General features: G+C 40.8%; 1 protein-coding gene across 1 annotated transcript in view; it reads right to left on the minus strand.

The window, feature by feature from the left end:
- tead1b (TEA domain family member 1b) overlaps nucleotides 1-26,264 on the minus strand; it is a 58,917-nt gene that overhangs the window by 6,676 nt on the left and 25,977 nt on the right. Inside the window, exons 4-10 of the mRNA XM_080431229.1 lie at nucleotides 15,152-15,216; nucleotides 13,251-13,313; nucleotides 4,911-4,922; nucleotides 3,511-3,642; nucleotides 3,179-3,225; nucleotides 2,849-2,910; nucleotides 2,473-2,597 (exon numbers count right to left, since the gene is read on the minus strand). Of these exons, the coding sequence (XP_080287355.1) occupies nucleotides 2,473-2,597; nucleotides 2,849-2,910; nucleotides 3,179-3,225; nucleotides 3,511-3,642; nucleotides 4,911-4,922; nucleotides 13,251-13,313; nucleotides 15,152-15,216 (506 nt within the window). The remainder of the gene's footprint in view (nucleotides 1-2,472; nucleotides 2,598-2,848; nucleotides 2,911-3,178; nucleotides 3,226-3,510; nucleotides 3,643-4,910; nucleotides 4,923-13,250; nucleotides 13,314-15,151; nucleotides 15,217-26,264) is intronic.

Raw genomic sequence — 26,264 nt, forward strand, 5'->3', positions numbered from 1 at the left:
ATACAACTGGCAGGCTTATCTTTGAGGTGAAGTATTTGTTTGGCAGTTGTGCAAAAAATATTTTTGCAAAACAATGAGTTATGGTGTGATTCAAGTTCAAACGTTTTAAATTCCTTTTGCTGTAGATGTGAAATATGTGCCCTTGAAAGAGGATGAAATAAGTCTAAATCTAGAGGTATTTTGAAAAATCTAAAGATATTTTGGTTTATTAATGATGAGAGATCGCAATCCTTTATAATTCAAAAGAAAGATTACGGCAAATAAAGAATGTCAGATAGCCTACATATAAGGCAATGGCAACTTGAAATAAGAACAGGTCCCTTATGACTGTGAGAGTAGCTGTATTTTGTGTTTTTCAAATAATTCTTCATCGGTATTCACTGTAGATGTCTATAGCTCTTTACATTCAGCTTTTGCCTGTTCCCCTTCTCAAGCCCAATGGAAAGTGACCAAAATGATGAACCTCTCAGTTGTTTTAAGAGTTCTTGACATCTTCAATGATATTCATGAAAACAAGTGTGGGTCAATCGGCAATGTGTGCGCTCTCCATTATAGGGCATAGCCGGTGGCCATTTTGTGGTGCTACAGATAAACCCATTAATTTTTCCCATAGAGATTTTTTTGGAAAAAAACAAAAAAAAAAAAAAAAAAAATGTTTTGGCATGAGGGCATGGCGCTCAAAACTGGACAGCTTATAAATAAAATTACACAGCACCAAAACAAAAGCATAAAAAGGTTGATCATTCCTTTACAATCTCCATCTCTTGGAAATCTCTTTCCAATATTTATATCAATTATGTTAATATAGCAATCCAGGCTCCTGGTGAATCATGACCATAAAACATTTGATTTTGTGTCAATTTTTTTTTGAAAATGTAATTATTATATACTATATTTAATATATACCCTTTTTTGCAGTTTTCAAATATGTTTTGACACAGAATTAAATGTTTTATGGTCATGATTCACCAGGAGCCTGGATGGCTTGGTTCCAGGCTTAAAATAATTATATAAATATTTTCGTAAATCTTGATGGGAAAGATGAATGGGTTTTCAATCTGTGGCACCACAAAATGCCCCCCACTGCTATGCCCTATCCACCTGTTTCCGCGGGAATTTACTGGAGCAAAAATCCTGTGTGGGAAACATCCTGCGGGGGGACCGGAAGTAGGAAATAGCGGCTCAGTGTGTTTACATTTGCCAGCAGAACGTAGCTGTACTGCGGCGAACGGGCCTTTTGCATGTAGTTGAAGCGCAAGGGGGCGGGGGGGCGGTGCATGGGGAGAGAGTCAGCGCACTGAAGTCAAGGCACACTACAGACTACTGTGTTGTTGACAGACAACGGATGCACGCTGCGAACGAGCTACGTTCTGCTGGCAAATGTAAACACACTGAGCCGCTATTTCCTACTTCCGGTCCCCCCGCAGGATGTTTCCCACACAGGATTTTTGCTCCAGTAAATTCCCGCGGAAACAGGTGGATAGGCAAGTGTACTAGTTACAATGTATATTTGCATACCAGTGAAATGAGGTATACCAATGGTATAACTTAATAATTCAGTGACTCAGTCAGTCAGTCAGTCAGTCATTCAAAGACATATAGGGCTGAACCAGCCAAAAATAAATACATATTTATTTAATAGATAAAATATATTTTATGTGACAATTCTGATTAAAAATCCATATCTTAACTGGAGCCAAATTTTCAAGTAGTCTTGCAAGTTTCAACCAAAGGTATTGTGAATTGTGTGTACAATAGACACACTTAATGGAAACCATCCTCTTCAGAAAAGAGTAAGAGTAAATACATTATATTGAAACATAGAGTAAATATTTATTCTGCATCATTATCACAGGGTTTCTGCAGCAAATGTAATACCTTCTATCGCTAGGGTTATTTCAAAGTCACTTCTACTCTTTGGTGCAAGAGCAGTTTCAGAGCAGCTTGTTTTTTCTGTGTGGCCTTTGGGGCTCAAAATATTCAGCTAAATGTAAGATTAATGGCTGTTGTCATGTGGTATCAATAGCAAAATAAAATTCTCAGGGGAATGTAGACAAACATAGACAGATTACTCCCATCAAAGGCAAGCAATAAAAAAATGTGTGGTATGGGTTTAGAGTTGCTGATTTGTGTGACTTTTCACATGACATTCAAGGGGTCTGTGGATTGTCTCATTGGCGATATCTCAGTCTACAGTGTAAATTTAGTAAGGAATGTCCTTTGGGATACCAGCACTATTTAGTCATTTATTATTGCTTTGGGTTTTCAAGGTTATTGTGAACGCCATAGGTCAAGTATTTAACAGATACATCAACTGAGAACTGTCTTGTTGTGTACTTAGCTGACTCTACAGTACACCTGGAAACTGTGCAACTGTGTACCTGGTGTATTCAAAGATTTAGGGATTGGATGATCAGAGATGGGGGATACTATGGCATAGTGATTTAGTTTAGTGTGGTGCATTCTACTTACTGCGTCTGGATCTCTCTGTTGCTCTAGGAAGGCAGAGAATTCCACTAATCGGAGTTTGGATGTACCTATGGAACGGCCATGCCATGCTGGTACTGTGGGGTTTGGGGCTGTTGTGGACTCATAGCCTGCAGTCACATCAAAATAAACTGACCATCAAACAGCTGTATCTGACTTGTTTTAAATCACACAAAGAAATATAGATTTATTGTAGAAAAACATATTGGCCCAAAATAGGGAGAGTTAATGGTTAATGTGTTTAAAATAAGACATTAAAACATTAGAATAAAATGACTAATAGCATGTGATATTAAAGATGAAGCTTGGGTGTTTTTAAGAAAGTGCATCAATGGTTAAATAAATATGGTAAAAATCTCACTTGAAATGGCTGTTGTGACTGCTGGCTGGATAGGATATGCTTGCTGTGCGAAAGGCTTAATACTGAAACAGATAAGTAGGGAACCATCAGAAAAACCCAAAGCTCATAATGTACCACACAGATTAGTTTTGACATACAGTGCTGAAAAATAAGGCTGCTTAAAGCAAGTTTTCTTGAGCCTAATTATTCAACTACTTACAAAGAATTATCTTTTGTTGTTTTTTTACCAAACATTCTGCACCCACACATACAGTTAAGTCATTAATGACTAATGGGACAGATGTATGACTCAAGTTGTTGTTTGTATTGAGAGCACACTATTATACTCACTCTTGTGATGATCCTGGCTGACCGGTCGAGATCATACCCTGCCAAAACTAGAATATTTGATAAGTAAATACACAAACAAAAAACGATGCATCCAATTATTCTGCACAGCTGTTGCCAATCAGAGATCAAAATGGGACTTGGTTACACCTTCAATAGATGTAGTTATCATGACTACCATTCCTTTTGATCTTGCTTATCTGATAGGGGCAGTTGTGCAAAGCTGTGGTGTGTAATGCGATTTGGCCAGGGTGTCAATGCAGCTGGCCCAGTGGCAGCCCTCCGTGAAGCCGGTCAAGGTGGATCAATAATAGGTTTGCCGGTGGGGCTCTTACCCCTGCTCCAGGAAAGGCCGGGCGCGGGAGGCCTGGCAAGCCCAGCTTGTTGTGAATTGCCGTGGCAGAGACGATCTGAGCTGAGGACATGGAGGCCATGCTCTGGAGGGCTTTGTCCTTCACGCTCTGATCCTTTAACAGCACAGTCACAAAAGGCTTAGCACTCAGACAGGAGATGTGGGGCGGGGTGGCATGATGCACAAGTAACACCACCATACTCTTAACAACACATTCAAAGCACTACCGACCTCTCTCCCATGACAATTAACAGCAAGCAGTTTAAGAGAGACGTTGTTGCCAAAGCAATTTAAGTGTATTTTCAAAGAAGGAATGTGACGAACAATGAATATTGAATTTCAATACACAATGGTTAGTACAGGTATGCACTTAAAATAAAGTTCTTTCTTGTTGACCAATCTACCACCACCATCAGCTCCCAGATATATTGGAACAGTGACATGTTTCTGGAGTTTGCTTTCAATAAAAGCTCCTTCAGTAGCTCTTAGATCAAGGCTGTGAGCGTTTTTGCAGCTCTCATTCATCCTTGGACGAGAGGAGCTTTTCAATTAAGTACATGTGTTGAATGTGTTCTGTCAAAATAGTCCAATATGAGTTTCATTCAAACGCAATAGTTGTATGGTTGCTGTTGGGCGGAATACCTTGTATGTCCAAAACCATATTTTTTTCAGGAATGGAGAAAAAAGGAAAAAAAGAACCTGTGTTCCAATGGATCCAATGTAGCTATTATTTAGTCACAAGCTCTTGTTACTTGAATACTTTTCATTGGTTAAAAATGTATAAAACCCACAGACAGACTTAACCACTTTCAAACTGGTGTCCATATTTTGGGCATATCGTCATAGGTCACAGTTTGTTTGTTTTTATAGAGAATATAGCCGAGCTTGTAAATCATCTATTTTCACTACATGTACACTACACTGTCATATGACAAAGTATGAAATAAGGCATTCATTTATGAAAAACATAAAAAGGTGAAATACGAAGATACAAGGCTTCTGCCCGAACCACAATCATTCTTTCTTGGATGTGTGTGTAAATGCAATCATATAAAGTCAAACTAGCCGTTGCTCAATACAATACATGTACAGAGGTCATGTGCTCACTTGGACCACCCCTATAGTAATGGTGACCCTGTGGCAGATTGGTGGCAGAAGCTGAAGGCAAGCATGCTGGCAACAGTCACTGGTAAAGTGGGATTAAGTTATAGTATGACGACAGTATGACGACACACAGAGATGGTCACAAACTGGGCACATACTGGACAGCAGCTAGGGTGTCACTATGGCAGAAGCATGCTACTAAACCAGAAACAGCGCTGTCTGGTTAAAGCGGAGCCAGGAGCACAGGCACAATAAATGAGTAGATAAATAAATACTTACCATACTGGTAACCTAAATACAAAGAAAGAAGGTTTTAGTCTAAATGTGCATTCTGTCTGTCTGTGACAAGTTATCCAGCAGTTGAATTATGTAATAATCTGGGCTGAGCACAATAAACAATTAGGAGTGCAATAGTTAAACAAACTAATCAGTTTAATTCATTATTAAAAACAAATCGACAATCGGTTTTACTAAAAATAATCGATTGGGGTTGTTTTTGTTATTTTTTTTGTTAATAGCGGAAATAGCCGATCTACCAAGTTCACAACCCATCCAACACGATATGAGTTTGTAGATCGGCTATTTTAGTTGCAGCCCTATAGTAACCTGGGCTGTACACAACAAACAATATTGTCACATAGACTCAACAACAATGATCTCTGATCATCCAGGTACACAGTTGCACAGTTTCCAGGTGTACTGTAGAGTCAGCACAGTACACAACAAGACAGTTCTCAGTTGATGTATCTGTTAAATGCTTGCCAAGCCCACTAATGTTATTCTTGCTCTTCATTATTCCGCCCACAATTTTGGACCTCTCTAACTACCTCTTACTTTTTACCTAGAAACTTCATTCACACTTTAAATCTACCTTTGGAATTGAACAGACCTAGTTGAAACGTTTGATAAGTTATGCTATGTGTGCTTAACCTGACTCCGCCAGATGGAAGAAGCTTGCGTCAAATTTGTTTCACAGGCTACTTCCATCTGGGACCTCGGTAGCACAATCGATGAAGGGGCTTTTTTTCAAGCTACTTGGCAGGTGATTGGATGGGACCGTCTGTCTATCACCGTCTATCAACCAATCATATTGACGTGTCTACATGACGTATAGTAGCTGCAGCAGTTCTTTTGTATACTATTCAACCATGGTTAATCATGAAAGAATTACAACGCAACTACAAAAAGTGAAATCGCAAGCGGCGTTGATGATTTGAGGCATTTTGTTCAAAACGGACCAATCCTGCAAACTTTGGAAGCCAACCTTAGCCAATGGGAAATCGGACAGATCCGTGTTGATCACATGACTATAGAGATTCTGTGTACCGATTTGCATGACGTTTGGATAAAATCTGTAGGAGTAATATAAAAAAATGGGATTTGCACAAATCGGCCTCCTGGTGGCGCTATAACAGGCCCATGTGAAAGAGGAACTGTGTGTGCACAGTTTCGCAGCGACCGGGCCAACGATGCCGGAGATTAGCTGCTCGCGGACGGACAGGACACACGGACGGACACACACACGGACGGACGAACGGACAGGGTGCAAAACATACTCTCTCGCCATGCCTTTCGGCCTGGCGGAGACAATAAGCGCTTCTCGATGGCGTTACATCCGGTCTCGCCCCTAGCAGCCGCTGATTGGTTCGCACACGTAGCGGTGCGGAGTAGCTCTACTCTTTGAGTGCATTAATATTCAATATACTGTAGGTATGCTGGTTCTATCAACATGTACCGTAGGTTTTTACACCATATCATGTTGTTTCCTTCCTTTATTTCTTTCTCACTTTTTCATCCTTATCTATACATTTTTTAATTCCTTCCATCCATCCTTCATCCATCCATCCATCCATCCATCCATAATAATAATGAATTGCATTTTTATAGCGCTTTTACAAGTGCTCAAAGCGCTTTACAATGGTTCATTCATTCATACAGGTGGGGGACATTGGGAGGTGGAGCGGCGAACAGTCGACGCCAGCGTCCCCACTTTTTCCCACATTCACACACCAATGGTGGCAAGCGAGCGCCGACCGAATCATTGGAGGCAATGTAGGGTTCAGTGTGTTGCCCAGGGACACTTCGACATGTGGTCAGGAGGAGCCGGGATTCGAACCGCCGACCCACGGATCATTGGACGACCTGCTCTACCTCCTGAGCCACAACCGCCCTAAATCATCCATCCATCCATCCATCCATCCATCCATCCATCCATCCATCCTTCCTTCCTTGCTTCCTTCCTTCCTTCCTTCCTTCCTTCCTTCCTTCCTTCCTTCCTTCCTTTATACCTTCTTTCTTGATCTCTTCTTTCCTTTTTCCTGCCAACCTTCCTTAATTTACTGTATATTGTATAGATGCTTGTTTGTCCTTTCATATTATTGTTGTTTTATCAGTTACTACACTGCTACAATCTTAGCCTCACCCCCTTTCCTAATTGCTTGATAGTTAATTACTTTTGAACCACTTATTATACAGTTGGATACCCCCTCGTCCTTCCCTGATGTTGTCCTAGCAACTGCCTGATACACTACAGCAGCCACCTGTTTTGCCCTATCAATGCCCTAGCAACCGCTACTTATTACACCACAGCAACCGCCTACCAACACCCAATGTGACTGACAATGTGAAACTCCTTTTAGTTTGAACAGTAAATGTAAACAACTCATTGTTTGATTCTATATTTCAAGTTCAACCTCTCATCATTTAAAAGTTTAAGTCCAATCAAATGAATGAATGCCTTTAAAGGTACATTTCATTTCATTCCACTCAAATCAATGTATGCTTTTAAAAGTGCATTCCACTTAAATGATGTCTACTAGACATTCTTTTTAGATAACTAAATAACTACACAATAACTATTTATATTTATACAATTTGTACCTTTTAGGGCCCTATTTAAATGAACTATGGCACAGGTCTAAAGCGCATGGCACAAGTGTATTTGGGCGTGTCCACCTAAATTGTTGGTAGTAACAGTGTTTCTTAATTGCTTGAATGCATTTATTGAAACTCTGCTAAAATCATGCTCTTAGCAGTGCCTCAAAACCCCACACCAATAAGGCAATTGGCCAATAGTTGTCATACAGTAGATGCAATTCTCCACTTTGACATTCCAGTCAAAACAGATTTTCTTTCTCAATCGGCTCTATGCACAGCAGCCATGTTGTAAAGAAATTGGGCCTCTTCCTTACTTCCTTCACAGGTGTTACCCAATGATACTATACTAATGAAGGCTCTGTTCCATTCTGGTCAAACAGAGTAAGGGTGCTGATATTGTGCATGTTGGCTCACTGGAAACACTCTCAGGGTTCCTTGAGGGGCTTCCAAAATGGCCCCTTACGGGTGTGTACATTTTGAGAACCACTGTGCTACACTAAATGGAACGGAGCCTTCATTAGTACCATTGGTAACACCTGTGAAGGAAGTAAGGAAGGGGCCCAAAGTTTTTCCAATATGGCTGCTGTGCATAGAGCCTTTTTGGCTACGTCCATTTCCCATTGGCATTGACATTGATATTTGTACTTTTTCTTTAATTGTATTCTTGCTCTGTAAAGCACTTTGAGCTGCATTTCATGTCATGAAAGGTGTTATACAAATAAAGTTTATTATTATTAGTTGTTCATTGGGTAAATCATTGCATGCAAAATACTATGTACAATCACATTGAGCATCATGATTGTACAAAAGCTGAGGCCAGCTTGATGGCTGGTTGGAGTGAGTAACGTCCCTTCACACAACTGAAGAGTAATGGAGACTCCATCCCACATGAGACAATTGTGAACACATTACTCAAAAACATATATAAAAGCTTCCAGTAAACAGTTCCTACGTAAAAATGGAGCAAGAAGCAGGTGTTAACCAGGGCCACGAGCACGGTTAGACAGGGAGGAGAGAATGGATGCCCAATGACAGTCAAGCAGAACTTGTCTGTACTGGGCGATTGGTTGTGCAGCAGTGAAAATAAATAAATAATACTAGATTAAAGAGAAATAATAAATATTTTATTATCAATTTATTTTTACATTGAAAGCAACACCATGTCCACAGTCTGTCCAATTTTGATGCAAATAATTAGCATTTTGAGTGTCAGGGTTTACACAATGATCAGAAGGTGCAATACATTTGTTGACACTTGTTGTAGCAATTGACTGACTTGGTTATCATTTTGATTGCTATAGATTCTTTTGCACAGGTGGTATAGTGTTATGAGAAAGGATTGTATTGTCCTGGGATTCCTTTGAGTTTTGGGAATGAGATAAAAGTTTCAGCAAATGAATGTAAAAAAAAATTAAACAGCATATAATCTGGGCGCAAAGTAGGGCACAAGGCACAAAAGGGTTGGAATTAGTCTCCAAATTAGTCATGGGTGTGTTTGGGGCATAACATGGATTAAACCAATCAGAGTGCCATCTCCCATTCCCTTTAACCACATGAACCCTAGCATCCCTATTCTGGAGCGAACATTCAGCAAAAATAGCACATTTACAAGCTCACAACACGTCACGTTGTAGCGTCATGTGATGTGACATATTGTGAGTTTGTAGATTGGCAATTTTCAGGTAATATATTTAGTGTAGAGGGGAAAAAGACCTAGTATAGATCCCTGGATTACTCCGGTCAATGAAGTATACAGTATGTGGTTAAGAGCCAGGTGCACCTGCATCTTGCACATTGCTATTTACATGATGGCAAGTTGAGGGTATGCTTGTGTGTATCCCAACTTCTGGCATCAAAAGAACGGCCGCACAATGCCGAAAGTTATAGAATAATGTCAAACAATAGCTTGCACAAAACAAAAAAAAACATCAAGTGCGAACAGGAGGTGGACCACCCTCAATGGCATATTTCCACATGCAGTTCAGAATTAGTCTGGTAAACCCTCCCTCCGGAAATCTCATTTGTAATTTATTTCAGGAGTGAGTCTGGCATGATAGCCCATTCGGCAATTTGGCTGTGGGCTGGAGTTGGGCGGGAGTAATACCGTTGACTGACAACCCCTTCAGCCAATCAGCAGTGTTCCCCTTCAGCCAGTGCATTTTTACCACCTCCAGACTAATGTGACGCAACGGGACTTTTGAGACGGCCATGCCCAAAATAGGTTGCCTTATTCGGATACATGCGTGTCACTGTCCGCCCCTGCCGATTCTCTGAATTTTTATTTTTTAAATAGGCTCTGTCATGATTAATTGACCACATATATGAAGTTAAACAACTAAATTCTATCCAAACGATGTCTTAAAAGTAAATTCCGTGCCTCAAAATAAAAGTTTGAGAGCGTTTTGAAGTTTAAAAGAGAAAACACTGCGGTCAAAAAAGATGGCTGCCGTTCGTTTTTGGTCGGCTGCACTCAGGCTGCACTCGGTTCCATTCGGGCTCACTCGAACTCGCCACCTGATTGGCCAACTTTCGCTGTCAATCACAGAACGATGAGCGACGACGCTGATAGGCTCGTCCATTTGGTGAACGGGCTAGAAACCATAGATATAGAAACCTAGATACCTCATTGGCCTCTGCAGTTCATTGTAGAGATGGTATCTCAATACAAGGCTCTTCCGCAGGGCTGTTTGACTACTGACCAATCCCATCACGTTAACTACTGGCCAATCACAGCGCGTCTAACTGACTAGTTGCTGCGCGGCTGCCTCTTAAGAAAAGACCCGCCCCACCTGCCTCTGATTGGCCTACCGAACGCCCCCTTCTGTGACGCACAGGGAAGTTTCCAGCTTGCCCTGCTGAAGCGGAAGGAAGTGGAAGGATAGCCTGGGGATAGCCCTGCGGAACAAGGAAGCGCGCCCGAGATACGAACGCTTCAGAGCCGAAGGAGGCGTCTACCTTTATGTCTATGCTAGAAACGCCCAGACAAGCCTTCAGGCCAGACTCCTTCCTGAAATCAAATGCAAATGAGATTTCCGGAGGGAGGGGGGTTTACCAGGCTAGTTCAGAATCACACCTTTCCTGAAATGAGTCCACATCTATGTCCAAGAGACATTTGTGATATCTCGACATATCAAGTTAATAATCACATGCTCATTCTCTTAGTGAGGTTCTTTATTTTTACTACCTATGCCAGGGATGCTGCACACTCCAGCTGAGTCCCTAAATGGATACTGATGGCCTGTTACTGTACGTTGAGCAGAGAAAGAAAAAGAAAACCAGAAGGATATGGGTCACAGTATTCTTCAAAGATGAAAGTGTATTATATTAGAAATAAACAGAATCTTAGTCTCTCTCTCCTCGATGCTCTCCACTCTCCGTGGTGCTGAAAGACGTACTGCAACAGATACTTTCAACGGTTTTCTTATGCTTAAAGAATAATGAACCAAGGGCTTTAAAAATCTGCCATTTTGACCACACACAAAAATTACGTTTTGCATGCCTCCCAGCACCGAAAATTGGCTGGTGATGCTACTGGGCATTCGTCCGATTCAATATATTATGGATAATCCCCTAAATATTTGTTTTTAACTTCAATGATGACGAATCTCTCAGTGATGTCAGAGAGACTGTTGAACATGAGTGATGAGTTGAACATGGCACTCTGTAAATGCGGATGGATTCTGATTGCAAGCAGAGAGTATGTGCGTTGTGAACCTACTGTATATACAGTATGTAGGCGTGCATCTTAATCTGAATGATGCGCTCTATAGATAGTAGGGAAATGAATACTGCGCCACCAGGTTAGACCAGGTTTGAGCTGGTCTAAGGTGCAACTACTTCTGACTTTTCTCACTCCCCTTAAGATAGTGATGCGCCAATATTGCATGACCACAACTAATTGTAAGACCAACACACCCATGGAAGCACAGATGGTCGCAAGTACATTTGCTACTTACAACGTAGGAAAATGACAACTGCATTGGTTGTAAACTAGCAATGACACTTGTGCTGTGCTTTGCACCGTTTTGTGCCGGGTGAAAGATTAGGCCTTTAACTTATCTAAAAACATTTCTACTTAAACCTTTTGTGTACTTTTGAAGTGCTATGCCACCTTCATAATGAGCTCATTTCTAATAAATCATGTATCCATTAAATGTAAAGGGAGCGGGGGGCACTTGGATATTTCCTTGCCAATGAACTCGAAATTGCTTTAGATGAGAATAGATTTCTCTCAACCGTTTTCACTCAAACCGCTGCTTGTGACCCCATTGAAAGCCTTAGGTCTTACTGACCTTTTCACACACACACACACACACACACACACACACACACACACACACACACACACACACACACACACACACACACACACACACACACACACACACACACACACACACACACACACACACACACACACACACACACACACACAGAGAGAGAGAGAGATAAATCCACACTGAATACTGGGAGTAAGGTGAAAGTGTTCAAGTCAAAACGTATAGTTGTTTCCTCGCAGAAGGATGTATGGACATGTGACCTTAGTACAAGCTTTACCTGCTTTAAATGCCTTAACTAAATCTCAATATTTGAAGAGTACTTTCTTTGCATTAGTTTTGTCTTCCCTTTTCTATCATCTTACAGAAGGGTTTCTGGTGAGTAAACATCATTTTCTAGCAGTCAAATGTTTGACAGGAGAACGTTGTGAGATGACTGCATCTGAAAGAGGAGGAAGGAATGCAACTGACAGCCAAGTCAATGTGTGAGCCCAGAGTTATCAACAGATTACAAAGCAAGACAGCAACAGAGCAGAGACAGCCTTTCAGAAACAGCCAGCATCGCAGCCACCCTCCACTCGGAACTCTAAATGCCTTAGATATGGCGGCTGGAGAGAATAGGGAATAAGGGGGGGGGGGGGGGGGGTTGGGGGGTGGCTATTCTTTCAAAGGAAGCAGAGGTATAAAACTCCTCTGTGTTATTTTAATATGAACCCATTCAGCATGCGTCTTGACACCACCTTTACGATATAGCTTGATAAGAGGTGTAAGCAGACTGCTGAACTCTGAACTAGCTTTTAGCCATTCACCCACAGCCAATGCATGTTGCCAGCATGCTTCCCCACATGAACATAACATACAGAGCCAACCTTTGACTCAGACATTTAGTAACGCGTAAAAATGACTGACATCACCATTTGCTTTGAAGTGTTTGATACAAAACATTTGTATTCTTTATACTATTATTTGTATGCAGAAATTGCATCAGGTTCAAATCATGAATGTAATGACACAAAAATTTATGTATATATATATATATATATATATATATATATATATATATATATATATATATATATATATATATATATATATATATATATATATATACATACATTTCTCAAAGCAAAAGATTTTGAGTGTGCAATCGATCAATAAAAAAGGGAGGTTAGACATCAGAAGCCAACTACGACTAGCAGTGGGTCTGGGACTGGGTTAAGGGAATCAGAGCACCAGGCATTCACTCTGTCACCATGGGAAACAGGAAGTAAGACGCACAGCAACCACAAGCCCAAAAGCAGAAAAGCGCATACCTTTAGCTTGGAATGAAACTCACGAGATTTCCTTCTGGCAAGAACCTGAATGTGACTAGACACCTGCGGGGTAGGGGAGGGGAGGAAAACAAAGGAACAGCCTTGTAACCATGGCAGAAAACCCCCCTGCAACTGGGCAAAGCCAAACGTACCTTAATGGCTGCTGAGATTTCTCGAACTTTCTTTCTTGCTAAGACCTGTATGTGACTAGACACCTTCATTACGAAAAAGAAAAGAAAAGGAAAAAACAAGAAAACCAAAGAGTACAAAGTGGATTACACATCGGTGTTGAAAACACTTGAGGGAGATAAGCCCTACTATAGAAGCATCTCCAAGCCACACATCAAGCTTACAGCCAACAAAGCATTACACTGTCTGTTGTTGTCACTTAAGTGAACTGATTAAGGAGGATGCAGGCCCCTTTAGCACACATTAACAGAGCGCAGATGTGATCTGCTGTGTACTGAATGAAAATTGGCCAGTCTAGTATTCTTTGGGGGATCTGGGTAAGGCATTTCACTGGCCAAGTTTGCCTTGAACATTCATATAGTCCAAAAACATTTCATGTTCTCGTATGAAATATTCATCAGTGCAAATGGTAGAAGGGAAGTAATGTGTGTGTTCCTTCGCCCTACATGACGGGATGTTGCATGTGTATTTGTATTTCTTTGGAGTGGATTCATTTTCTGTAGTGGTATTAATCAAGCAAATCACACCCATGTCGTAAAGAAGCTTGCGTGCGCGTGCACGCAAGCAAGCTCCGTGCGTGTGTGTGTGTGGGTACAGTACATTCAGTATGTAAGTGTGGAGAGTAAAGTGGATAATTGGCAAAGATCTGTGCAGATCACCACAATCTAATGGCCTCTGCAGGTAGACGTCTTTGAAAGACATGAAATTATGTATTATTGTCCTTACATAAATAGTTATATTTAAATGTCATTGTCACATATCTTTGCATAAATGGCTGTAAGTAAATGTCATGGTCACGTACATGTAAAGTAACTACAATAGCACTCTGTTGAATGCATGTGGGAAAACAGCTGTGATTATTCTGTATTGAGAGGGAGAATCACAGAGAGACAAACCACATGGCTTTTCTGGTCATATGCACACACTGATCAATGCACACACAGTTATCAAATGTCACTTTGTTTCGCGTTTATCATTGCCATGAGTCTGTAGCTGTATAAGGAATTTCCTGCCTATACTGTATGTATATATGTTTTATTAATCAATGGAATAATCTCTAATAATCGATAGTTGCAGCCCTAATCGTCACAGCTGCTCAATGATAAGTAAGAGAAGGTAATGCTTTGATTTGTTGAATAGCGACAAATCTCAAGGCTGCTGTACCGTTAGATCTCTTAAGGTGTGCATCTTTTACAACTACACATATTGCAACATATTGTTTTGGAATGGGTCATGGGTGTTGGATAAGTTCATTTTCCCAGCCACCCCACGGAGATAATTTCTGTAACTAAATTAAAAGTAAGGGCAGTTTGAATGCCCTGCTCCGTGTGCGTGTGCGTGTGTGCGCGTGTGTGTGTGTGTGTGTGTGTGTGTGTGTGTGTGTGTGTGTGTGTGTGTGTGTGTGTGTGTGTGTGTGTGTGTGTGCGTGTGTTTACTGATCAGTCCCAAGGGGCCGCTGGCGAAAGTTAATAGGCTGACCTTGACTTTCATGTACTACATAACAGCATTTGTTGTGTTGCTGCTTCCATGATTGCTTCCAACATTTTATTTCATTGTTTTGTAAAATGTTTGTGTGTGTGTGTATGTGTGTGTGTGTGTCACTGTCGGACAGAAACCTTGTATCGCCATATTTAATATTTTTATGTACCCAAAATAGGGATGCCAGGTTGAAAGTGGTTAATTTTGTCTGTGGGTTTTATAAATATCCTTAAAAGTAATAATTTTGGACGTATACAAGGTTTCTGCCCAACAGCGACGATACTCAGGTTTTAACAACATGTAACATTCAGATTTTAACATGTAACATATTCAGTTTTTTTTACACGATATTCATGTCATTCAGACATTCCTCCTATTGTCTTACCTGCTTTCGAGTCCTCGTCTTCCCCGTCCGAAGCTTGATGTATCTGGCTATCAGCTCATTTCGACCTGCATAAACAGAAAAAGAAGTCTTATCAATTATTATTATTATCTTCCTCATATACCGTGCTGGAGAATCAAGCCTTTGCAGAAAGATTCATAATGGAATACTGTACATATACTGTAGGCTCCCCAGCAATCACTAATAAAACTGATGGGATAGCAAGTCCTAGACATTAATTAAAGATCAAAAGTTTAAAAGGACAACACTTTCACAACCGTGGCTGCGCAGTCATATCCTTGGTTTAAAAATTTGCCGTTGGACTATATAGGCTACTACTACTACTAGATCTACTAGTATAGACTTTCCACTGTTAAGAAAATGGACACGTCTGAAATACTTTCAGACGTGTCTATGTCATTCATAAAGTACATAAACAGAGTCACAATGAACTAATGAGAGGTGGCCTATCATAAAACTGAAAGTTGACATGTTAACAAGGCTCACATTATCTACTTAAGCCCTCTATACTTTGCCGGGGGTGTATACAAATATATATATATAATAATACAATAATAAAATATTTTTAGCTTTAATGACATGCCCAAAATAGGGACGACAGGGTTAATGTGGTTAATACACTTACACTTAATATTCTATGTACTGTATATCTTGAGTATAATGGACCACAATGGAAACAAGCCCCCTAGAGCTTTTTGACTGTACTGTACTGCCCTACTGTTAACATACAAACATGTTAATAAAATAGTCAATCAATCAATCAATCAATCAATCAATCAATCAATCAATCAATCAAACAAACAAACAATCAATCAATCAAACTTCAAGCTAATATAAATCATCCAATAGGTGGAAGAGTAAATGCAAAAAATAACTAGATTTAGAATTCAATTCTGAATTTTGAGATGTAATGTTATGTAATAACATTTTCACAAACAAATAATCAGTTTAGTAATGTAAAAATGTTCTATTTAAATTCCAGCATGCCTGTCTTTGTTTCTTATTATACAATTATGTCATGTTTTTGAGTGATTTTACCTCCATAGTTGATGGAGCAATTTCAATATATTTGTTTGCGCTCAGATAACTTGATGCCTTTACCATCCTTTTCTGCTATATCTTATTTTACATACATTTTAGGGTCTAAAGTACTTGCATAGATTAATCAGGAATCAACACTTGCTATTGTATTCACAATGTATCATTATATTAGATTATACTATATGAAAACTGCAAGTTCAAGTTCCATTATTCACAATTCATGTTTCAAGTTCATGCATATCATAGCAGGCTCGTGCATCTTAACAAATGAGCAAACCGGATTCATTTTCTTGTGAGAACACCATGTTACATTAGCATGAAAAAGCCTTGCATCAATACAGCCTTTCAAATTAATTTAATTTTGTCCCATTCTCTTCAAAGACTATGCTATGAAAGGAAACAGACCTAGACCTTCATACTGTTACAGAAACTAATGGCGACGGAAATATATTCGTTTAAAACAGTGCTGCTCTCACTAATTTATAATTAAAGCATAGCTTTGTAGAAATTTCTAATTAACAGCGGCTCCAAACATTCTTCTGCCCACTGCTCTGCTCTAATTGCTGCAGCAATGCACAATGACCCCTGCTTAGCCTTTTCATATGGTAATAACATGCCGCCAAGCCCAAACTATTACACAAATTATAGGTAAAGACGCACTCTAATTATGTGTCCAGCTGTAGCCAACCACTGCCATGGATCTGTTTTAAGCCTCAATGTAATGCACCTCAACATAATGAAACGTTTTTTTTTATTCTACTTTCACATCATAATCAATTAAAGGCCCCTACGCTTACATTTTTACTTAGGAAACAAAGTACACTGTAAAAGGGTTAATACAGACCATTAGCGGTGCTTCCAGCATTATGGATAGCGTAATGTAAGAACACAGCACATTAGAATCAGTAAACTGACATAAATCAGCATAGCAGAGGTGTCAGTCTCTACGCTGGATCCGCTGGCCCTAGAACAAGGCTGAGTGATGTGCAGCCTTCCTGTTGTTTGTGTAATGGAAACATGAAGGCAGACAGGCTGAAGCCTCCGCCTGCTGTGCGGCCGGGGATTGCACTCTGCTCAGGTGTGCCAAATGAAAGGCTGGGCCGGTCGGAGTAATGCTGCTTGAATTACTGCCACTTAACACTTTGTCAAAGGGGAGGGAGAGACCGTGTCTCCGCTTCCCTCCAAATCTCCCCCTTGCTCCATCCCCACTCTCCCCTTCTCACTTCCTCTCTGCTGAAGCAAAAAACGTTATCTGGAAGCCATGGGACTTTGCAAAAAAAAAATCCACAAAAAAAGGGCAATTATTTAAAAAAGGGAAAAATCAATGTCCATAGAATATTTGTTGTTATTTCTCTACAGTTCTTGCTTGACCAAGACATGCTTAAATCCTTCCATGTTAATCACTTAAGACCTATTTTACAAATTTCAAAAAGGGCAAAAAATAGCAGTCACCAGAAGTAGGGAGGGACGTGTGTCTGATCAAGTGAATATCAAAAATATATTGGATCAAGCAACTTTTTTGTCTGGGGTGCATACAAAAGCCAGAGTAGATGTTAAAATGACCCCAGAAGTGTTTTAAAGTGAAATACCCCTTTAAGCTAGCTACATGGGCTCACGCAATGTCACACGGGAACACAAGACCTGTTTTGTCCCCGCAAACACCTGGCTGTATGCATGCATCTGCCACACCTAGACATCTGTTGTTCAGCTCTGTGTGTGTGTGTGTGTGTGTGTGTGTGTGTGTGTGTGTGTGTGTGTGTGTGTGTGTGTGTGTGTGTGTGTGTGTGTGTGTGTGTGTGTGTGTGTGTGTGTGTGTGTGTGTGTGTGTGTGTGTGTGTGTGTGTGTGTGTGTGTGTGTGTGTGTGTGTGTGTGTGTGTGTGTGTGTGTGCGCGCGCGCGCGTGTGTGTGCGCGCGTGTGTGTGTGTGGCTGTTAAAGGTAAGACCTCACGGTTGACCCCACAGCTCTCTTCTCCTGAAGAGCGTTTAGGTGAGGCCAGCCCGTGTGAACCCGGTCATGTGATCTCTTTGGACAAATAAACAACATCTGGGGATTTACAATCGCGGCCTGGTCGCCCAGTACGCCTGCAGAGTAAACTTTACCAGATGAAGCTACGGCCCGCACTATTTTCAATAATTCACACGCTGTGTACACATAACATGACAATAAAGGCATTCATGCAAACGCCTGAGTCCAAGATCAAAGCACACAAATGGCCAGCTGAAAGCTTGCTTACTGTTGAATAATTCATTCTTTTCACCAGGCTGCAGAAAAAAAGCTCAGCGGGTCGTGGCCAGCCTGTATTGTTTTTTTCTTTCCTGTGTTTGCACAGAACACTTTTTTTGGTGACTGTTCACTTTCAGGCCTGATTTATACTTAGTTGCACGCTAGTGTCTCGCAATGAAAATAGCATGTGTCACGCTGCGATGCGTAGTGAGTTTGTAGGTCTGCAATTTTTGGTGAGAGACACGATGCTCAACTAAGTATCTGTATTTGTTAAGGACCAACACTTGACATGACAGACAACCAATCTTTCTGTTACACTTAATACGTGGTAGAAACTGTGCTTCTACACGGCAAAATCCTCAGTATTAATTTAAGGGTCCATTTGATTACATTTGTACACTCTCATAGTTAAATTAACAGTAGATTGTACTGTGTAGTGTGATGGATTGATATTGATCTAATTCTGGCGACTCCACTGCCAGTCCTGATTTGTCTCAATATTTTTGCTGATTTGTCTCAATATTTTTGGCTCCCATAGATTTTTTTTGGAACATTTAAAAGATTTTATATTGATTTCACTGTTGTATGAGCAGTTCATGTTTTAAATGTTCTTAATTCTTATAGAAAATGTTTTGTTCAGAGGAATGTAAATCACTGAGGAATGTCAGTGATTTAGAGCAGGTTAAAAAACAGACATTGGGGTTTCTTATTTATGTTGTACAGTGGTTCCCAAACTGTGGGTCGGGACCCACATATGGGTCCCCAAGTGCTTGTCAGGGTGGGACGTCCCTAGTTCAAATATGATTATTTTGGGGGGTCACGGCACTGAAAACCCTTGCAGTAGTACTCTACAGTCACACCATGCTCATAGTATTAACTTCTCTGAAACAGGTTAACAAGTTGGCCTTTTAAGCTTTTAATGTAGGCCATCTACAGTGACTAAAACATACTTAAAAAAATAATTTAGCCAGGGAACGAAAATGAATTGAGGCTGAAATAAATAGTATAATTAGTATCTGTTATATTATTAGTAACTATTAATGAATTGAGACTGAAATAAATAGTATAATTAGAATCTGTTATATTATTAGTAAGTATTAAGGAGTGTTCTTTTTATTGAATTTGTTTGCCTTTTTTACCCCTTTTTCAGCCCAATTTTAGTCGTTATGCCAATTGACTCACTGTGTGTTGTCTCTGCTGTTGTATCCTACTGACTCACCTGCCAGCGAGGAGCCCCCACCGGGAGAACGTAGCGCCTCTACTCCTCCCGCCCAACGCTCCCCGCTGACAGGTGCCGCCCGTAGGAGTGTATGCAGTGACAAATATCACCCTCCCCAATTGTGTTTGTATAGACGCTCGACAAAGCTGGAGGCACCAAGGTGGATTCGAACCCCTAGACTCCACGGTGGTGGGCAGTGGTGTGCCACCTGAGCGCCCCTTAACACATTGACTGCCAATCGTGTAGATCTACGCGAACCTATTTAAAGCTGCCACGTGCCAATCGCGTAGACCTACGCGAAGTGTTTTTTTTTTAAAGTTCACATTGCACTTTTTTTCACTTCCGGTACGACACATTTCATTGTAGCACCACCGGAAACGGAATTATCCGGGTTCCGTTTTTTCCGATCGTATCCGCTTCCTGTCTAAAATGAAACCTAAAAGTCGATTATCTCGGTTGTTGTTTTTGTCATCGCTGATCGCTGTTTAGCATTCACCGCTGTAGCTTCAAGATGGCGGATCGCAAAGCGAAGGGTCTTCACTGCTCGTCTCACACAGATCCCCTGTGTGTTTAGAACCAAATGAACGCGCACTTTTAACGGATTTAGCGAGGTCTGTGGCGACATGAAAATAACAAAAAAACAACAATAAAACGCTGGCACTGGTGAGTACATTATGATATTAAACTCTGGCATGGAATGTGTTAAGGAGTGTTCTATTATTATTATTATTATTATTATTATTATTATTATTAGTAGTAGTAGTAGTAGTAGTAGTAGTAGTAGTAGTAGTAGTAGTAGTAGTAGTAGTAGTAGTAGTAGGTAGGAGGAGTAGTAGTAGAAGTAATAATAGTGCAATAAAGCACTGAAGCTTTGAAACCCACACAGTAAATGTTGATTCAACATCAAGATTATACACTCCGTGAGTGAAATTAACACTGAGGACTGTACTGTGCGAGCCAGGAGCTGTTCATCACTCTGCAAGGTGCTGAAGTAGGATGAATTACTGCCACAAAGTGTGTGAGGCAACGGCCAGTGACCTCTCATTCCATCACGGCCTCAATCCCATGTATTACTTCATTGTCTGTCAACATACCGACTCACACCCTTCTCCCTGGTTATGCCACAAATGGTTCCCCATATTCTTACAACCCTGCCTGAAATAGCTGAATGAGGCGGATGAACAGGGCTCCTGCACTGAAGGAGATGGCGCTTTGTGATGTTTAAGGAGGAGGTAACCACATGAAATACTCATTTTAATTTGGGTATGATTTATGGTCAGTGTGTTATACTGTAGCTAGCCAGTGTCTACTCTACTTGAAGCAATGCTACCACAATATGCTCACAACTTAGTGGATTGTTCACAGTTAATCCTAAATATTAGGTCTGTATTTCATATAAAATGATAAAGGGAGATGCTTCATGCTGAAATTAACATTAAGAGTGACATGCTAAATGATCAGTTCCTCAGTTAAGATGATCAAGAACATACACAAAATCTGAGGATTTCATGCCTTTTCAGGGCATGGACCCCCTGAATTGGCTTTCATTGGCCCATGGACCCCAATATAATTATGGTTATGCACCAACATTAGTTGCTTATAATTTTTTCATCGTTATACTTGAGGACCTGTTTGTAAGTCCTACACTCCCCACTGCTTTTGTGTTGAAATATAGTTGACCACACTGAATGTGCTAGAGAACAGTCACAGTGATCCCTTGTGCAGCTGTTGACACCTTAACATTGAATTTAATTTGAATAATCTTTTTATGCTTTTGTTTTCACTTTTGGGGTTACGGTAATGCTGTAGTTTATTTCCCGGTAATAACTTAAAAAATGGCGAATGGCGTTGCTCTAATGTGGATGTCGTACTGCGGCCAGCCTGTGACATTAGTCATCTATGTTTCAGCCCAATCTGAGCCCCACTGACTTCCATTATAATATTAAATATTTAGAATAATATAAAACAAAATGTAAAGAAAAACTAAATGGGTGGATGCACTAAGTTAGCCTACTGGTAACAAACACACAAGCACTGATTGGTCCAACTGAGATTCGAGCCGGACAAACACACACACTCGCACACACAGACATGCACACAGACCAACCCTCTTAAGACGTAGCACTGCACTGCTACAGTTGAGGTAGAGACCTCTGGAGTTTTGACAAGAGATACAGAAGTGAGAGTGTTAACTCTTTAAGGGGCATTCCTGTTGTCACTCAAAGCAGCAGGAAAAGGATTAGATATTTATAACATGACCCCAAGAGGAGTCCTGCTGCTTGGCAGCTGGAGGGGTGTGTATTCCTTTCCCCACCCGACCACAGTGAACTCTCCCTTGAATCCCAATGACCCTGGAGGTTCTGGGGACATATGAATGGCACTCTAGCGGCAGCCCCACAATGAGATGGTGGCTCAACTCTTCCCCCCGGATTGTCCCCCAGGCAGCTGATTCCTCATTCAGTCAGAAATCCAATTTGGCTCTTAGCATCCTTTCTCCAAGGATCCTAGGACAGGCTCCCTCCATCCCTGTTTTGTAACTAACAATAGCCCCTCCACGGCAGAGCCCACCGCAACAGTCAACCACAGACCAACCACCGAGGTAAGGAAGACTCTTCCCTAATCAGCACATTATACTTTAACCACTTCCAACCTGGTGTCCCTATGTTGGGCATAGAAATAAATAAATACAGTACATATATATACAGTTTACTGTATATATTTATATATACATATATAGACTTATAAATATATATATATATATATATTATAATTATATAATAATAATTATACAGAGATATCTTACAATAAATGTGCGAAATCTCTGTGTGTATGTCCGTCCGTCTGTAGTTCGCGTATTTCGAGAACGTCTGACTGACCGACTTCAAACTCGGCACGTGTGTCGCCGGTGATCCGAGGAAGTCCTGGCGTCGAATTGGTAGGATAGTACGGTTGTCCAGAACCTCCGATCCGACTGATTTACCCATATATAGGTCTATATGGAGGTCCGGTTGTCCAGAATCACAGATACAACGCGTTGCCCATATATGGTCATGCGCATATATGGGACTGACCGACTTCAAATGCGCATTGGCGATGACTTGAGGGAGTGCGATGCCCGGCATCGAAGCAGACAGACAGACGGGTACAACAGGTACTCTGACAATGGGTACAACAGGTATTACAAAACTGGGTGGGGCATGCATTCACAACTTGCATCGTTCCCCACAGTCTAGTATAATGTGTACAAACATTTCAAAATAAAACATTTGCTAAAATAGCTGATCTACAAAATGTATTACATCACAATGCATTGTGAGCTTGTAGATCTGCTATTTTTATTTCATCCTTACAACAAAATGTCTCGTAAACAGTGACAACATCCACACGCATTCAGCGAACTCACAGGAGAAACAAGACTGAGATTAAGAATTGTGTGACAGGCCGGCCATTGAGAAAAAATAAATCACCACCCGCCTGGGACGTCTGGGGAAACAAAACTATGCGAGCCGCGACCCTTAACAACCCCCCCCCCTCTCACAGACAATGTAGTAGACAAAAAGAAGCGAACCCCAGACTGTAAACCGAGAAGAAACATACTTGTCAGATGGTAATCTCGGCCTATACAAGTTATATAAAATAACTATAAAACAAAGAAAAACCTTATAACTAAATGGACGGCACAGCGGGCACACAACTAAAAGCGTTCTCTGTATAGGTAGGCCTAGTCATTTTGGCATAAATTAAAAAGTAGTGTTTTATTAAAAAAACACATTTATATTGAGTTATTATTGTGGAAAATATACCAGTGAAAGACTACAGTATTAAAAAATTACTTTAGTTTAATTGAAAAAGTTACATAGTATGACTTTAAGATACATTGGTACAAAATAAAACCCTAAGTTATTCTACATATGTTACTGTATGTCCATAATCTTTACATCTGTAAACCTGTGATGTGACAAATAAAGTTGATTCTGATAAGCAGCAGCTTTTTTAATTTGGGGAGGATGGTTTCAGAGGAAGGTAGGTGATGCTGTAATATTGCCTGCCATGCCACCTGTTTGTCAGAATATCAACATTATATTGCACATCTAGGAAAGGTTGTGACATGATTAGCGTTCACATTCAAAACATTCCACCAGACCAGATAACATCTAATGTGGAACTATTTAGGGCAACAGAAACAGAAAAAAAGTTGATCCAAACAACATATTCATCAATACTGACACGTTAGTAATGAGCTCCACTGGCATACTAACAAAAAGGTTCCATATGAACACAGCATCAAGGCTTTATGCATCCGCATATGATAAACACCAGGGCTAATTTAAGTAATGGCACATTAAACATTTTAACTGCCTTGGCTGTGTCTTCTGACTGGCAAGAACGATATACTCCTGCTTTGCTCCAGTATTTTTTTCTTTTTCTTTTTAAAAGCACTCATTTCCTGTAACAGCACTTTTGTTTAACGCAGACCCGACCACAGTCACATCTGGTCGAGCGGTCTGCCATGATGTCAGTGAATGGGAGACAGAAGCAGTGGGCCTGGCTTGGAAGGCAACGGCAGTTCGCCTGGTCATACACGCAAACGATCTCTTCATGTGGTTCGCCCCGCTCTGCTCTCTGTAGCACACAGGACGACATTACCCTGCTTTGCTCTCTCTGTAGCACACAGGACAGCATTAGGCTGGACTCACACATCTGCGCCAGATGCTTCAGACGCAGCAGCTAGCTTTCCTGTTCACTTCCATCATAAGATAAAAAAAGAGGCGGAGTGTCTTGCGCGTTGTAGACACTGAAGCGTGTGAGGTCCGACGCACGAGAAGCATCGTGTTCAACTATGATGAACCATTACACATACTTTCCTGACCGAGATTTTTAAGATTTAAGACTGGGCTATAACTTTTATGATAAAAATGTATTATGCTGTCCAGTATACCATATATTTAATAATTATTTAATCCTCAATTGTGTCATTAGCTTGTGTGCGTGTGTGTGTGTGTGTGTGTGTGTGTGTGTGTGTGTGTGTGTGTGTGTGTGTGTGTGTGTGTGTGTGTGTGTGTGGGGGTGTGTGTGTGTGTGTGTGTGTGTGTGTGTGTGTGTGTGTGTGCGTGCGTGCGTGTGTGCGTGCGTGTGCGGAGTACTGAGTCCAAACAATGGCCCTGGATTTCCTGGATTTCCTGTCAACCGTGATAGATGACTCAAGGGTCTGAGGCAGGTATTAGCATGACAATAGACTAAACCAACAATATGAAGGCATTCATCAGGACGGTCCTTCGTCTCTGGTATTGGGAATAGCATACAGGTGCAGGAAGCCAACTCACAATATTGCAGAGGAGTCGCTGCTTGCCAGGGGCATGAGAATCTATTTCCTAGCACTGAAGTCAACTTGTTGCTGTGATTAGGAACAATAGTCTCTCTCATTTGGGACGGTGGATGCTGTGATATTAGTCCATTCTATCTGCCTATGTTGAGTGCCCAACAGGACTACGTTGACTCAACAGAGTTCTGCATTACTAATACATTCACTTGAATGATTCATGTGTAACTGCCAAGTTGAAAAAATAAATGATAATAATAGTTTGGACCTCTGATCATCTGAAACAATGTCAGCTATAAATAAAGTAAAGCGGCTGCTGTGATACTGCAGGTGTTTCCCATGTAAGGTGTGGTTCTAAAAGCTCCATGCCATAACCTCAAATCCCTGTTCTCTCAATAAGGGTCATGGCTAGTCAGAGCTCACACCCGTATGCCACTAAAATCCATTTAGAAAGACAGAGGATAAAGTCTGCTGTTCCCAACATCTGACTCCTGCCAACCAGCGTCCTATTGGGTGGCTTAACTTCCTGTGCCCCCCCCCCCCCCCCCGCCCCCAAACACACACACATACGCGCGCACGCACGCAGGCACGCACACACAATGGAAGTGTGAGTCCCTACGAAAGACTTCTCGGCCAAAGTTGCATGCCTGCAGACTTAATGATCACTCACCCTAGTGCTATTCTGAGAGGCACAATAGTAAACACCCCCTCATACAGGCAGTGGTGGAAAGTAACTAAGTACATTTACTTAAGTACAATTTTAAGGTATTTGTACTTTACTTGAGTATTTCCAATTTCCAATACTTTTACTGCTACTCCACTACATCTCAGAGGCAAATATTGTACTTTTACACACTACATTTATTTGAAAACTTGAGTTACTAGTTACTTTTGATTATTATTACAACACCTACATTAACCACTTCAGCTCTGTATACATTTCGGCCATTTAAAAATAGCAGATCTACAGGCTCGCATCGCGACGCATTGTGAGCTTGTAGATCTGCTATTTTCAAAAGATTTTTATAGATTTGAAAACTTGAAATGGGACATTCTGCATAATGAGTACTTTTACTGTTGGTACTTTAAGTACATTTTGATGCCAATGCTTTTGTACTTTTACTCAAGTAAATATTGAATTCCGGACTTTTACTTGTAACAGCGTATTACTACATTGCAGTATTGATACTTTTACTTAAGTAAAGCAATTGAGTACTTTTTCCACCACTGCATACAGGCGAGTGCATGCACATACACACTTGCTGCATGCTTGCTGACATATTATTTCGT

The sequence above is a fragment of the Gymnoscopelus braueri genome (genome assembly GCF_963280865.1).
Source record: "Gymnoscopelus braueri genome assembly, chromosome: 1".
Lineage (NCBI taxonomy): Eukaryota > Metazoa > Chordata > Actinopteri > Myctophiformes > Myctophidae > Gymnoscopelus > Gymnoscopelus braueri.